Raw genomic sequence first — 14,321 nt, 5'->3', positions numbered from 1 at the left:
ATGGGTGCTTAGTAGGTGTGGCGCACAAACTTCACAGTATACACTCTTTAAAATTAGCTTGCAGTTGAACTGTCAGAGGTTTTAAATTTAAAAATTAATAATTTTAAAATATAGAATAATCTGTTATCCATAGTCCCTACACAATACACATTAACATACTTTACTCTTTGAAAATTAATTCTGTAATGAATAAACACTAAACAGTGTACTACACATTATTATTCAACAGCAAATGCCAAGTAACCAAGAGGTCTAGGTCTGCCTAATGATTTCTTTATAATATCTGGAGCTGAGGAATGGAATGACCATTTTCTAATTCTTAGGATCACTTACATATTATAACAGAAGCTAGACGTTGGCCAATTTAGACCCACCCCCCCCCCCCCCCTCCTTCCCTGGCCCTCTGTAGTCTGTATAGTATAACACTTTGAAGAAGTAACACTGTTTTTTTTTCAAACCATGTACTTGAAGAAGCTTGTGTGAACAATTCATTATACCCTAAATGTATGTCATTCTTTTCCTTACGATTTTTTCGTAAAATGCCTAAAAACATGTATAGTGGGACACCCTTGATATGAATAAAACATATGCACTAAAAGTTCACTGTAGAGCAGATATGTCAATTCTTGCGCCTTCTGCACCTTTTAAGCCAAAGTCGTTGGGACTGACCAGTAGCAGACATACTGTTTTGACATCAAATCATTCTGCTTCTTAAGATTTGATGAGAAAGGAGATATGTGCCACTTATATTGCATTAGGGAATTCGTTCCCGACATGGCAGAAAACCAAACTATTTAAGCAAAATGGATTTCATACTTGACTAGCTAAAATAATGTACTTGATATCCATAAACTTCTTCCCAGCTTAAGTAGCTTTAATAGCAGAGTGACTCAAAAGATGTACTGTATTCCTGATTCTATGGCTTCGATTGATTTTCGAAGCTGTACTTAACTGCAATAAGGTCCAAGGGTGGTGCAAAGACATCAAGATGCTAGCTGATATTGTAGAATCTGAGCCTCAAGCAGCCTATTCAGCCTACATCTCTGGCATACAACACCGATGGAAGTTTGTTCAAAGGACTGTTCCTCATATCTCTGAAGCCATGGAGCCGCTAGAACATGAAATAAGACAAACGCTTCTGCCAAAGATGCTGGGCAGGGAGATTTCAGACTTAGAGAGGGACGTGTTAAGTCTACCAATAAGATTGGGAGGATTGGGCATTGGTAAACCCCACGAGGAATGCCAGTCTGAGTACACAGCTTCCAAGCTACTCACCACCGAGCTTACAAAGGCAATAGTGGACCAACAGGAAGTTTACACTGCATCCAGTAACCTCACCAAATCAGGGAAAGTGATGATAAAAAATTTGAAGAACTCCGAGCTCCAAGCCAAGTTTAACGCTATAGCTGAAAGATGTGGCACCTCCTCTAAGAGAGCACTACTAGCAGCAAGAGAAAAGGGAGCGTCCAGTTGGCTTAACACATTGCCACTTCAGCAGTATGGCTACACTCTGAACAAAGAGGAGTTTCGTGACAGTGTCTGCTTACGCTACAGCTGGTGGATACCAAACACTCCCATCACCTGTGGATGTGGGAAAACAAGTGATCTTGACCACCTTCTCACCTGTAAGCTAGGGGGTTATGTGATAATGACCCACAACAACATCAGAGACACATTAGCAAATCTCCTTCGTGAGGTATGTCATGATGTGAAAGTCGAACCCCAGCTACAGAAGGTAAATGAGGGTGACTGCCTCAACCCCAAGACTATAACAGGTGACCAAGCTCGGCTTGACGTATCTGCTAGAGGAGTTTGGACTCCATTTGATAAGACCTTTCTTGACATAAGGGTTTCACACCCCAATTGCTTATCAAACAGGACCAAAACTCTTCAAGAAGTATACGAAGAGAACGAAAAGGAGAAGAAGGATGAGTACTTGGAGAGAGTGTTGAACGTAGAGAAGGCCACTTTCACCCCAGCCGTATTTCTCACAACTGGAGGCATGTCCAAAGAATGTAAGCGTTTTCTAAATAGAGTGGCAGACCTCATCGCCAGGAAAAGAAAAGAGAGATATTGCGATGTGGTAAGACATGTAAGGACAAGAATAAGATTCGCTATGTTAAGAACCACACTCATAGCTCTACGAGGGTACAGAGGAAAAAAAATTGACAGCAAATATGAGACACCACTATCAGAAGTCTCTTATAACCTCATCCCTGCCCCTATGATGGAGTAGATGTGTATATATTATATCTGATTGTTGATATTTCATATTATATAATATTGGTAGCAGTGGACAGTTTCCGTTACCTCTGTATTGTGCTCTGCCAATTGCAACACTTGAATTACTTTATTGTATATATACTTAACTGCAAATGAAGTTTTTACCTGTACCAGGGGCTGGCCTTCGAATATATTCACCTTCTATGGAGCATTGTAGGTTTGTAACCTACCAGGACGCGCGCCGAGTTGGACTCGTCGACGGTCCTGGATAATATATGGAACAAATATTTTACGAGTATCACCCGTTAAATGGAGCACTGTGACCTTAACTTAAAGGAACCTGGCTTAATTCATAAATTAGCTATAGCCATGGCTTCCCAAAAGCGAAAGTCGTGGCTTTATACTGAATTTAATTAATTAATAACAGCCAGCCATTATGTTCAGTTGGGAAAAGTCCGTAGTTCGATATCCCTTGAATGCCGTCAAAATATGCCCTCTGAAGCATTCCAAATAGATCTTGCAGAAATGTCCATCCTATCTTGGTTCCCTAGGACTGTTCCCGGCCCTTCGTATTGGTAACTCCCTTCGTATTGGTAACAACATTTATCGGATAAATTGCATGTTCAATAATTGTATTTAAAAGTGTGCTGTTCGACTCAGCTTTGTCGTCTATTGCATTTTAACATATTTACTCATCTTTACGTTGACTGTAGCGCTCGATCTCATTACCACACTATCAATAATAAATTAAATGACATAACAACTATTTATCGCAAGTGGGGACCCCAGACCATAATGTTCATAAACATTAACATAAATCAAACAGAAATTTGGCGGAATGACAGGGTGAGCACCGCCCAGTAAGGTTGCGAGAAACATTATTTCATGCACGGCGCAGCCCAGTAGTAGTATTGCACTACAAACTTTTATTTAATTCTAACCCGGCCCCAACCGTAACTATAACTCCAAAACTATACTAGCTATTTATAATCCTGACCGCAACCTTAACCCTAACCTGAGCCCAACACAATAAAATTCGTGTTTAACTAGCGGTATGTCACGTGACTTGCTCTAACCAGAGCCCTCTCGCTTGCAGTAGCGCGCGACCGCCGTGAAACAAGCGCGTCACGCAGTACGCGTAGGCACATGGCTATGTGAATCACGTGACCAAAACAGTTTTTGCCGGCCATAACTTTTAAATTGCTTTAATATATCCAAAGCCCTCTCGCATGCAGTTCACATAGCCATGTGCCTACGCGTACTGCGTGACGCGCTTGTTTCACAAGTAGGATCTTTTGCCGCCTACGGCGGTCGCGCGCTACTGCAAGCGAGAGGGCTCTGGTTAGAGCAACGCATGCAGTAGCGCGTTCCACCGCCGAAGGCTAAGTGGAACTCTCCAACTAGGGAGGCATTTTAACGCTAAATGCTACGTTTTACGTATACGGATGATTTTTGTATCACGTTGTGACACCCACGGTCGTTTCACTAGGGGGAGCCGCGCACTCGTGCGCGGCGGGTCATACAACGTATGTGGTATGACAATTATATTATTGATATTTAAACATAATTCAAAATTTAGCATAATAATAATATTGACTTAGCTTGAGTTCCGCACAATTTATAAATGGCAATCAGTCAAATTATTTGTAGCGCGATGCGACTACTGGGTCGCGCGCGCATCCAATTCAATAATACTTCTCACAACCGGTAGATCGGCAAAATGCACCATTGTGCCTCACCGAGCTGCGAAGGATTGACATCGTGAATCAATCCAATTATTCACATTGCACAAGTTTTGAATAAAGCTGAATGATCGATTAGAACTGGTGAAATATTTTTTGTAGTATCTCAACTGATTCATAATACAAGGTCAAGATCAAATTAAATAGGTTCCCATACCATACGTCATGAACATTTATTTATATTACTACTATTGACATACGTTGCATGCCACTTTTCGCGGAAAAAGGCAGAAAAATAATATCTCTGATATTTGTGATACGTAACATGTATCAATACTACTACACACTGAAACTTTTCTTATTTATGTGAAAGTGTAATTTAGGTAAAGATCAACCATAATAATGTAAAGTCCTTGCGAGGCATGTTTAGGTCAAATGTTATTTGGAATATTTTAATTTGATATTTTACCATGATAAGCTTTCTGCTAGCTTTCTTTATTTTTGTAAGTCGCGTCGGCTGACATCTTGGGTTGTACTGGATGTAACAAGTTTATTATCGGATGTCTACTTATATTTATTATGATATTATTATTCATTGTAATGGCAATCAAATTTAAATTTTGTTTTACTTTTGTTTTACTTAAGGTATGGCGAATTCTGACTTTTGGAAGGTGTCGACCACCACAGTAACTACAGCTGGTGTGTTAGCAACCGAGACAAAAATCCTTTATCCGTATCTTTGTTACTCGATCTAGTAACTGCAGAAGATGCATCTGACCATTTTCAATAGTTCCTACTTTTCTGCATTGTTTATTTTTCCACAATTGGAATCATCTTTTATTTGTATCTACCCTCCATACATATATATATACATAAGTGTGTTCACTGCTCTTCACACAACAGATGAGCTTGATGTGATACATTTTCATCACTGCATCTACACTCAATTTGTCTGTATTTTTTATCACATCTTCAACTAGTTCTCTTGAGATGTGTTAAATTACACCAGAAAATTACCACTAACTGTTATTATAATTTCGTTTAAGGGGTCGTTCACATATTACGTAATCAATATTTTAGCAATTTTTACCCCCGTCCCCCCTTCCGTAATCAACCGTAATCAAGACCCAACCCCCCCTCCTGACAGCAATATTACACAATCATGGCCTGACCCCCCCCCCCCTTGACTTTTTCCTGTAAAACACTTTTCTCTACGTTTCATGCTACCCTGATCATGCTATGATGATGAGCCGAAATCATTGTTATGATATCCGGCCAAGCACCTTCTAAACTACTTACTATTATAAATCAAGAGGCTTGCATATAATGAACATATTGACATGGGTGCAGAGTTGAGTCTTTTGAGAACAAAAGCACTATTAATACAAGCACAGGCAGCTGACTTAAAAGATACTTGGACTCCAAACAATTTTAAATTGCAGTAATCAAGTCTAATTGCAGCGGCGCACACTTACTATTACTATCATGATTGTACTATAGACAGAAAATCTTTCAAATCGATTTTGGGCGCTTTTTAACCATCGGTTGTAATGTTTTTTAGATACTTAATATCTAAATTTATAAAATTTTTTATCGGAATGAATTAATTGATTGATATTTAATAATTTATTCGGTAGGTTTATCTGGTATTGATATTGATTATATTGATATTGTTATTATTGAACGAAGCTAACTCTAGACATAGTTAATACTACTTCTTTTAAGAAAGGGACTTGGAGTATAAACGACCAAGTTTGCATAAATTTCTATCCAACCAAGAACTCAGGAGGCAAAGGTGGGTGCGTAAACTTTTGGTCTGCACTCTCCGATCCTGTATCACCCTGGATTCTTCTCGACGTATCTTTGTAAAAGGTATATACCTTCTAGTCAATCTCTTGCTACTCCAAGTCCCCTAAGATATCTGATCTAAAGTTCGTGCTAGTTATATATATAGAAAATATATTTTTGTCTGCTTTAATTGATACTAAATAAAATTGTTGTTTTCTTGAAATTGTTGTTTTCTTGTCTGTACGGAACCTAGTAGTTTCAGTTCCTTGTTTAACTTGCCGTACAGCAAGGACATCCACTACTTTAGCCCGGCGAGGCACATAGCTCACTCTACAACTCCGTGTCAAATGTTTCATATATACTAGCCAAGTTCACAAGATATATCCTTGTGTTTGAGAAGCGCTCATATAGCCGGATATTCGATCAATTTCTAAATTTTATCACTATCAGAGTGAAATTGAGTGGAATTTGAATTAAAATAACACATTGTTATTATTCTAGAGGGTAAAAAAGAAAATTTTGATTACGTATAATCAACGACCGAAACCCCCCCCCCCTGTAATCAACCGTAAGCATTTGGAAACCCCCCTTCCCCCCTCGGCTAATTACGTAATATGTGAACGACCCCTAATTCATTTAATTCATAACAATAAGATATATCTTCTATCAGTTCAAGATGACTACCAGTTTACTTATCATCCGATTTCAGGGCATGAAATGACCTTGTCGTTGCAGGAAACTGTGGATACCTCATAACTGATTTGAGAAGATTGCATGGCAAAGGTAAACGTCCAGTTTAATCTTTCTGCACAGGATAAAGGTAATGACCATCCCACCTTCAATCTTGAAACTGGAGAAAAAGAAACTGAGAGGCCCCTATCTAGAATTTCAAAATTGTTCTCCGACTCTGGATCCATAAGTTCAGGTGAAGATGACGATTCTGATGATGAACTTGGCTTTACTCCTTTGAAAAGTAGCTATCTTAGTCATCAGTCTAGACCTGGGACAGCACTTGCCTCAAAAGAAAGGCCAAACTTGAATGCAACAACACAAGTGTTGAAAAAGAGATTGAAAGTTATCAGGACACTCAGGAAAGAACTGCAAGATAATGATATCATGTGGATCAGAGATACATTTATCAGGAAGGACTGTACCACATTTGTTGGGGAAAATGGTAAATGTCATTGTGGAAGAAGCAAGGAAGTGCATCAGAAACAAGATGGCAAGGATACACAGTGGAGCGCTGTCCAGCATTGTAATATGCTCCCAACTGATGCATTTGGTATTGTCAAACTGGTCAGCGGGAGTTTCAACACTGCACGGTATCTACGATTATCTGATGACTCAGAAAGTGATGACATACTCCAACTATTGAGGGATTTCTGGCATTTGAGCATGCCTGGCATCGTTTTGAGCATCATAGGATCAGGGAACACAGTTATTCCGCACAAACTCTACCAGACTATCCAACGTGACATAGCTAAAGTTGGGAAGCTAACAAGAGCCTGGGTTTTCACTAACGGTCTCTCCGGAGGATCATCCAGTGTTATCGGGCACATGCTGTCCACACATGGTTACCCTGTACCTGCCATTGCCTTTGGTAGCTGGGGTACTATTGATAACACTGATAGTTTAAGAAACCCTGAAGAAGATCCAACAACATTGGTGTATTATAATCCGGATACAAGCAATCCTGAGAACAACCTTGATCCAAATCATACTCATCTTCTGCTGATTGATGATGGCACAGTTAAAAACACTAAGTCTAATGATTCTGTCAGGAGAGATTTTGAGAAGTATCTGCTGACACAGTTCAATGTTCCATTGCTCTACAATATGATTGGAGGGACCGAGGAGGATGGAGTGAACTTGCACAGCATTCTTCTTGGTGGTTCCATAGTTGTTATGGTGAAAGGTAGTGGAGGATTTGCAGATGATTACTGTGATTTTCACAAGCACTATGAAGACCAGCAGGATCTTCCAGTTCAATGCTCTTGCTTTCAGGTATAATCTTAGGCACAGCCTTTGTTTTGAGAACTTTCTAAATATTGTACTTACAGTAGATATGGATTCTGGTGGGGAGGTGAAGCATAATTGTTTTGACACGTGACAGTGATTCTTGGAGATGATTGGTCAATGCTGAATGCTGATTGGTTAATTTCTGTCACATGTTAAGAAAGATATGTTTCATCTCCACCACATCTATATAAATAATTTAGCAACATCATATATATCAAACAATATATCAACATAGTATTAAATCTAACCTATTAGGATCTTCAGAAAAGACCCTGTAAAGTCATCATAGAAAAGATGGACCACGACTTTGACATCCACATCCTGCTTAATGTATGGGACAACAGAGAAAATGTTGCAATATACGATTACACCCAAGTCTCCGATTTCGATGCCTTTATCCTGAAACTTCTTGTTACGACAATCAAAGAACATGGTATAGACGATCAGCTCGACATGGCCTGTAAGTGGTCGAGAGTGGACGTGGCCGAGCACATTCTGTCTGAGCAACTTGACGCTACCACAGGGGCTAAATACAGCACAGGTCTTACTAAGACACTGTTCCATGCTCTTGTGTGGGGATACTCCGACTTCTGTGGGGTTCTCATTGAAAACGGAGCTGACATTTACGACATACAGGTAGCTTCAGTTGATTATTTTCAAAAGATGCTTTTTTTTCATGATATGAAAATTCTGTCAAATTATAAAATACATGCTTATTTCTGGGGAAGCGAATACGAAAACAATTCACCAATTGGTTTGCAACAGAGGCCAATCAAACATTTAATTCAAAATAGGAATATCTCGTCTCTCCGACAAAATTGAAGTTCTTTGTGATTAAATTCCTGCCTACAATTTTAAACAAAATCCTTTTTTGCAGGCAAATATTGTGAGTCTATACGAGTCAGCGTACTTCTCCCCTCGCTGTAACCACGTGATACAACTACTAGAGAAGTACACCACATTTGACGGCAACAGAAAGATACAAAGAAGTCAAGTTAACCAACTACTTGAGAAGCTGATGGATAAGGATTTTGTGGCCTGTACAGGTTACGAGGTAGACCCCTTCTTCGAACTGACTTTATGGGCTATTCTAATGTTGAGGGATGATCTGGCAGTTTTGTTGTGGAGGTACACTCAGGACCCCGTCAGATGCTGTCTGGTTTCTCTTCTTATGCTCTACAGGTTTCTTTATCACGTTTATTTTATATTCGTTTGTTTTTTTTTCTGCAGATTTTCGTTTGGAGTGTTGTACACTCTTATCACCGCCAAATGAATGCATGTGCCCTGTATTAACAATAAATTTATCCAGGGATCGATGAGAATTTCGTAATAACATTCCCATTCCTCAGTTTCAAACACCACGTCTACCTTGAGAAGGATGACGACAGACGGAGAGTGAAGATGATGTACGATGTATTTGAGGATCTCTCCCTCTCAGTCATGAACCAGGCCTGGCTGAGCGACCCTGATATCTGTAGACGGGCAATGCTCAGCAAGTGGCAGAGAGTCAGGTCCTACAACTACTTGGATTTAGCGTTCCACGCGCACGCGCGCGCTTTCATGGCGCACCCCGCATGTCAGGAGATAATATCTATGGGATGGAGGGGACAGTTTAAAAGAGATACAAGTGTTGGCAGGGTGGTGCTTATTATTCTCCTCCCATTCCTCTGTATTACTCCACTTGTTCCATTTGATAGAAGAGTCAGTTACAGAAAGGCTGTGCAGGGACGTTACAAGGTTTGTCTTCTATAATTCCTTTATAATCCTTTGCTGATAACTCATAATGGTGCAATGTGAAGTGTAAACTTTACACTTCACTATTGTGGAAATTATATATCCAAAATCAAAAAACTATTTTCAGATGATCTACATTGATAAGCTGACTGGCCTTGCCGCTTTGTATAATAGAGTTGTGGCTTTTTACTCGGCCCCGGTTACCAAGTTCTGGATGAATCTTTTGTTTTACACCATCTTTCTCATCTTCCACTCTTACAATCTGTTGGCCAAAATGGTCTACATTTCGCCTTTTGAGATCAGTCAGCTGGCTTGGACTGAGATTGTCATCTGGATATGGTTGGTTCATTGTTTTCTCATTTATTATTCAAATCTTGGTCACGTATCAAACGTTATATTGCAAGACAACTCTTGTGGAAGTGCAGCTCTAATTTCTACTCTTATATTTCTCCTTTTCAGGTTAGCTATGGCTATAGTATCGGAGTTTCAAGACTGGTTGCAGTCTTGTTTCAGTCCTAGCACCAAACTAAAGTACCTAACGGACAGTTGGAATCGGCTGGATATTATCATCGTTGTTTTCTATGTTGTTGGGCTAATCTTCAGAATGATGTAAGTTTTAAGGGTATGGAAATGTAGTCGAGATGAAAATGAGCTTAACTTATGACTTAAGACTTTAGGAACAAGAAATCAATGAAGTAAGTTAACCACATATTTTAACCCATTAAAACCAATGTTTTCAGACCCCAATTAGCGTACTTCCAGACGGGTAGAACTATCCTAGCTGTCGCCACAATCCCCATGTTTATCAAGCTGCTCATGCTGTTTGAGTACAAACCCACACTAGGACCTATACTACTAATGTTGCGTGAAATGTGTAAAGATCTGGGAGTTTTCCTCCTTCTCCTCCTCATCTTTCTCCTTGGCTTCGGAGTGTCTTACATGGCTATACTCATCCCACCGGCTCGCTTCAGTTGGCAGAGCATGTCCGCTCTTTTTATGTATCCTTTCTTTCAAATGTTCGGCGACTTTTATCTGGAAACTTTCGAACTTGCTGAGGTACGCCACTTTTTTTGGCTTTACTATACGTACCTATTCACATGTATATGACATATTAGAAATTAAGACATGAAATTTTAATTGTTTACGAAATTCATGACAACTATGTCTGTTCCTCATGTTCTTGTCCAAAAAGACAAGATTTTCAAGCCTTAACAATAACGACCTTCAGGCCAGCACTTACATTGACAGAGAATTTGACCCGGACGACCCAAATGCAATGATAACAAAAGCCCAGGGCATAGTTTCCGTTTCTCTCGTGATCTGCTGGATCATGATATCAACTGTTGTACTTGTTAACCTGCTTATAGCCATGTTCAGTGATACTTACAGGACTATTAAGGATAATCAGGTTTGCAATTTCTAATACATTTATAATTTATACTCGTCAAATCACCTTTTCTATGTAGGGGGTGGCCATGCACATGACATTTGGAAGGCCAATTTACAGACATCTGATTGGACAGCAGGAAATTTGATTGATTGATTCTGATAAGTGTCCTAAAACAGCCTCATCCCGTCTCTTAGTCCATAATATATAGCCCATCACTTTGTGTACTACTCCTGATAAGCATTATTTGAACCCAATACCCCCTTTTCAGCTGGTTATCTGGAAGTACCAGCGCTACAAGATGTTATCTCAATACCGAGCGAGTATGATCCCACCCCCCTTCAACCTCCTCCACTACCTTCTCCACTACCTGGTGAAGTGTTGTCGCCGGATATCCAGACCTAGTGTCAGACCACACCGCGATCCTGCTCCCAACTACTGGAAGGATTGCATGATCAGGACCTTTATGCAGGTATAATAGAAGGGTATTTTAAGGTTATCATGATCTGTATCTGTTGTATTGTTTTGTCAATTCTCTGGAGGATTATAACATTGTTTTACCTGAAATTTGGCCTTCGTTATCACCTTCAGTTGTCATGGCAACGATTTAGAGTACATGTTTAGTTCCTCAATAAATTAACCTATGCAAATGATGGATTTCTAATTCTAATCTGTGATACTGACTGGTTTGTTCCCTAACAAAAACATGTTTATACTTGATCACGTGACCGTTAATACCTGATCACGTGACTGTTAATACCTGATCACGTGACTGTTAATACCTGATCACGTGACTGTTAATACCTGATCACGTGACTGTTAATACCTGATCACGTGACTGTTAATACCTGATCACGTGACTGTTAATACCTGATCACGTGACTGTTAATACCTGATCACGTGACTGTTAATACCTGATCACGTGACTGTTAATACCTGATCACGTGACTGTTAATACCTGATCACGTGACTGTTAATACCTGATCACGTGACTGTTAATACCTGATCACGTGACTGTTAATACCTGATCACGTGACTGTTAATACCTGATCACGTGACTGTTAATACCTGATCACGTGACTGTTAATACCCGATCACGTGACTGTTTATACCTGATCACGTGACTGTTAATACCTGATCACGTGACATTTAATACCTGATCACGTGACTATTAATACCTGATCACGTGACTGTTAATACCTGATCACGTGACCGTTGATACCTGATCACGTGACTGTTAAAACCTGATCACGTGACTGTTTCCAGGATGCACGTGACGAGTATCTGAGTATGACAGACAGCAAGGTAGGGGACTCCAGCAGTGATATCCTCAGGAAACTACAGACTGTTGAGCACCATCTCTCTATTATCAGACGAGTGGGCAACAAGACTAGTTCTCTTTACGCTTGAGTGGTGTCTGCTCATTCGTCAAGTTAATTTAGATAAACTGCTTTAGTTTTTAATCCGAGGTTATATTATATCAGAAACCTTAGAAATTTTTATATTTTACGTATCTCTGAAGTTTAAGCTTTTACTATTTATGTTCCTGTGTCTAGGTCTTTATGTTATGTGAATTCTGAAGTCGATTTTGTAGAATGAATTAAATATGTACAATTTTAAGTCATTTTTAGTTTATAAGGTTGTTTCGAGTAAATATCATAGTTATTTTTTAATATATTTCAACATATTAACTACTTATTTCTTCTTCTTAGAAACTGCCCATAATTCGTTTTAATTTATGGATGAACACGTTATGTAACGTGCTATAAGTAATTCTTGTGAATTATACAAAGAATAACAGATTCTACTTGAAATTTATTGAAGCGAAAAAGCAATATTACATCTTGAAATGAAAAATTATTATTATTAAACAATTGCAATAAAAAGCTCAGCAGTGAACAACAAAACAAACAAGAATTGCGCCGGTTAGCGGACGCTAGATTTCCATCAACCGTAGGCATTTTCTTTTAAAATTTTAAATAAAAATCGTTTCATGTTACAGGTCAAAATATCAAATAATTCTTCTTCTGTCTTCATTCACAATTCACCGTAACTGTTATGAAAACTTCCAGTCAGCTTGGCGCCGCGCATTTGAAAGTGTAATTCAATCGTCGAATCGTGCAAACATATGCGGGGGGTAACCGTGGCGACGACACCATTACTGCTGCGCGCGCGGAGAAGATGCATTAAAATGGCTATGCGGAGGGTAGTGCATGTTTTCCTTTGTGACACGTGACACCGTACGAAAAACCTACCTACCTACCTCTACCCATCCTCAAATCCTACCACTTCTAACCATCTTATACTTTTTTGAGAAAAAGAAATCGATGGAAAAAATTATGACTATGGAACATAGTTCGGGGCGCTTAAGTTCGGGGCGCTTAAGTTCGGGGTCGGTGACCGGGGTCGAAGTTGGGCATCAGAGTCAGGAAAGTTTAGCATCTGTTGTTCAGTATCCTGGTATTATTGTCATCTCTGTAACCTAACCTTTCTACGCGTGTATCGATTTTGAATTGGCAGTGCAACTCTAACAATGGTTTGCAGAAACATCTGTATGGAGAGAATCTTCAGTGCACTGGTCGGAAGTTTATAAATACCTCCCAAGATTAAGGTAGCGCTAATTTCGCAATCAGAAGTCGCTCCATTAAGTAAGGAACCGAACATTAGTGCACCCTTATCCTGGATTTTATTCCAGAAAAGGTAGCAAATTATCCCCAAGTCAAAGCTTATCTCCACCGAACTCGTTAGAAAACACTGCTTGAGATTTCTTTTCTGGTTGCTGCCCACGTCTTTTGTAGAGTTGTGGTAGTAGCCCACTATGTAGATGATGCAGAGTATTGCTGACCCAGCATAGCCCAGAAGGAGCAGTGTTGTTTCTATCACGGACATAATGTTGATGTGCCATCCGAAGTCATCACAGCGCCCACCTGCCTTAAGGTAAACTGCTTCAAACTGCCAAATTGTTAAGGGTACATAAATCATAACCAGCTGAACGAAAACAGCAAAACATAAGATTTTTTCCATCCTTTTTTTGTGTTCCCTGAAAACGAATGGCTTGTATAGTATGAAGCATTGAAATGAGTAAACTGTTTCTTGATAAAACTTCAGGAAAGTCATCGTTGTCTGGTGCAAACGACCTGAAAAGCTGTAAAAAGCAAGAAAAAGATCATAAAAACTAGACACAACACCTCTTAGTATTAGATTTGCAGCGATTTCCTCGCTCAGAATAAACATTCCCATTATCATGTTCATGACAGGAAAAATACATCTCACCAATCTTACCATAATTTTCGACTCCTCCTTCAATTTAAATATAAAATCAATCAAAGCTAAGATAACGAAAACTGATCCAGCTATAAGAATTGCTACTGTTTTTTGTTCAAACGATTCGCTACTCATCAGGGTACCTCTCGTGTTAGACCAGTTTCCGGCTATGCTTCGGTTATTCATTACCTCTTGAAAGCCGGGCAGATCATTTAATGTCTCGT

At 39.5% G+C, this 14,321-nt stretch overlaps 1 protein-coding gene across 2 annotated transcripts; it reads left to right on the top strand.

The window, feature by feature from the left end:
- The first annotated feature begins 6,304 nt into the window (after window positions 1-6,304).
- LOC134826456 (transient receptor potential cation channel subfamily M member 1-like) lies at window positions 6,305-12,548 on the top strand. 2 transcript variants are annotated; one of them, XM_063838838.1, is made up of 10 exons: window positions 6,305-7,697; window positions 7,977-8,348; window positions 8,590-8,894; window positions 9,062-9,449; window positions 9,574-9,785; window positions 9,906-10,055; window positions 10,187-10,502; window positions 10,675-10,854; window positions 11,105-11,305; window positions 12,100-12,548. In XM_063838838.1, exons 1-10 carry the CDS (start codon window positions 6,468-6,470, stop codon window positions 12,241-12,243), a joined length of 3,498 nt encoding a protein of 1,165 aa, XP_063694908.1. In that variant the 5' UTR covers window positions 6,305-6,467; the 3' UTR covers window positions 12,244-12,548. The 2 variants fall into 2 exon arrangements, with proteins under 2 accessions (XP_063694908.1, XP_063694906.1); XM_063838836.1 differs by having other exon boundaries at window positions 7,968-8,348.
- The last annotated feature ends 1,773 nt before the right edge of the window (window positions 12,549-14,321 follow it).

Source organism: Bolinopsis microptera, chromosome 2 (genome assembly GCF_026151205.1).
Source record: "Bolinopsis microptera isolate Bmic1 chromosome 2, MBARI_Bmic_1.0, whole genome shotgun sequence".
Classification (NCBI taxonomy): Eukaryota; Metazoa; Ctenophora; class Tentaculata; order Lobata; family Bolinopsidae; genus Bolinopsis; species Bolinopsis microptera.
The sequence above is the reverse complement of the archived record's forward strand: the minus strand, read 5'-3'. Positions and strand labels throughout refer to the sequence as shown.

Coding starts and splice junctions, on each gene's coding strand:
- LOC134826456 (XM_063838836.1), top strand. CDS start 6,468: ATGGCAAAGGTAAACGTCCAGTTTAATCTTTCTGCACAGGATAAAGGT. Junction 10,056..10,186: donor GGGCTAATCTTCAGAATGAT/GTAAGTTTTAAG, acceptor CAATGTTTTCAG/ACCCCAATTAGCGTACTTCC. Junction 10,855..11,104: donor GGACTATTAAGGATAATCAG/GTTTGCAATTTC, acceptor CCCCCTTTTCAG/CTGGTTATCTGGAAGTACCA.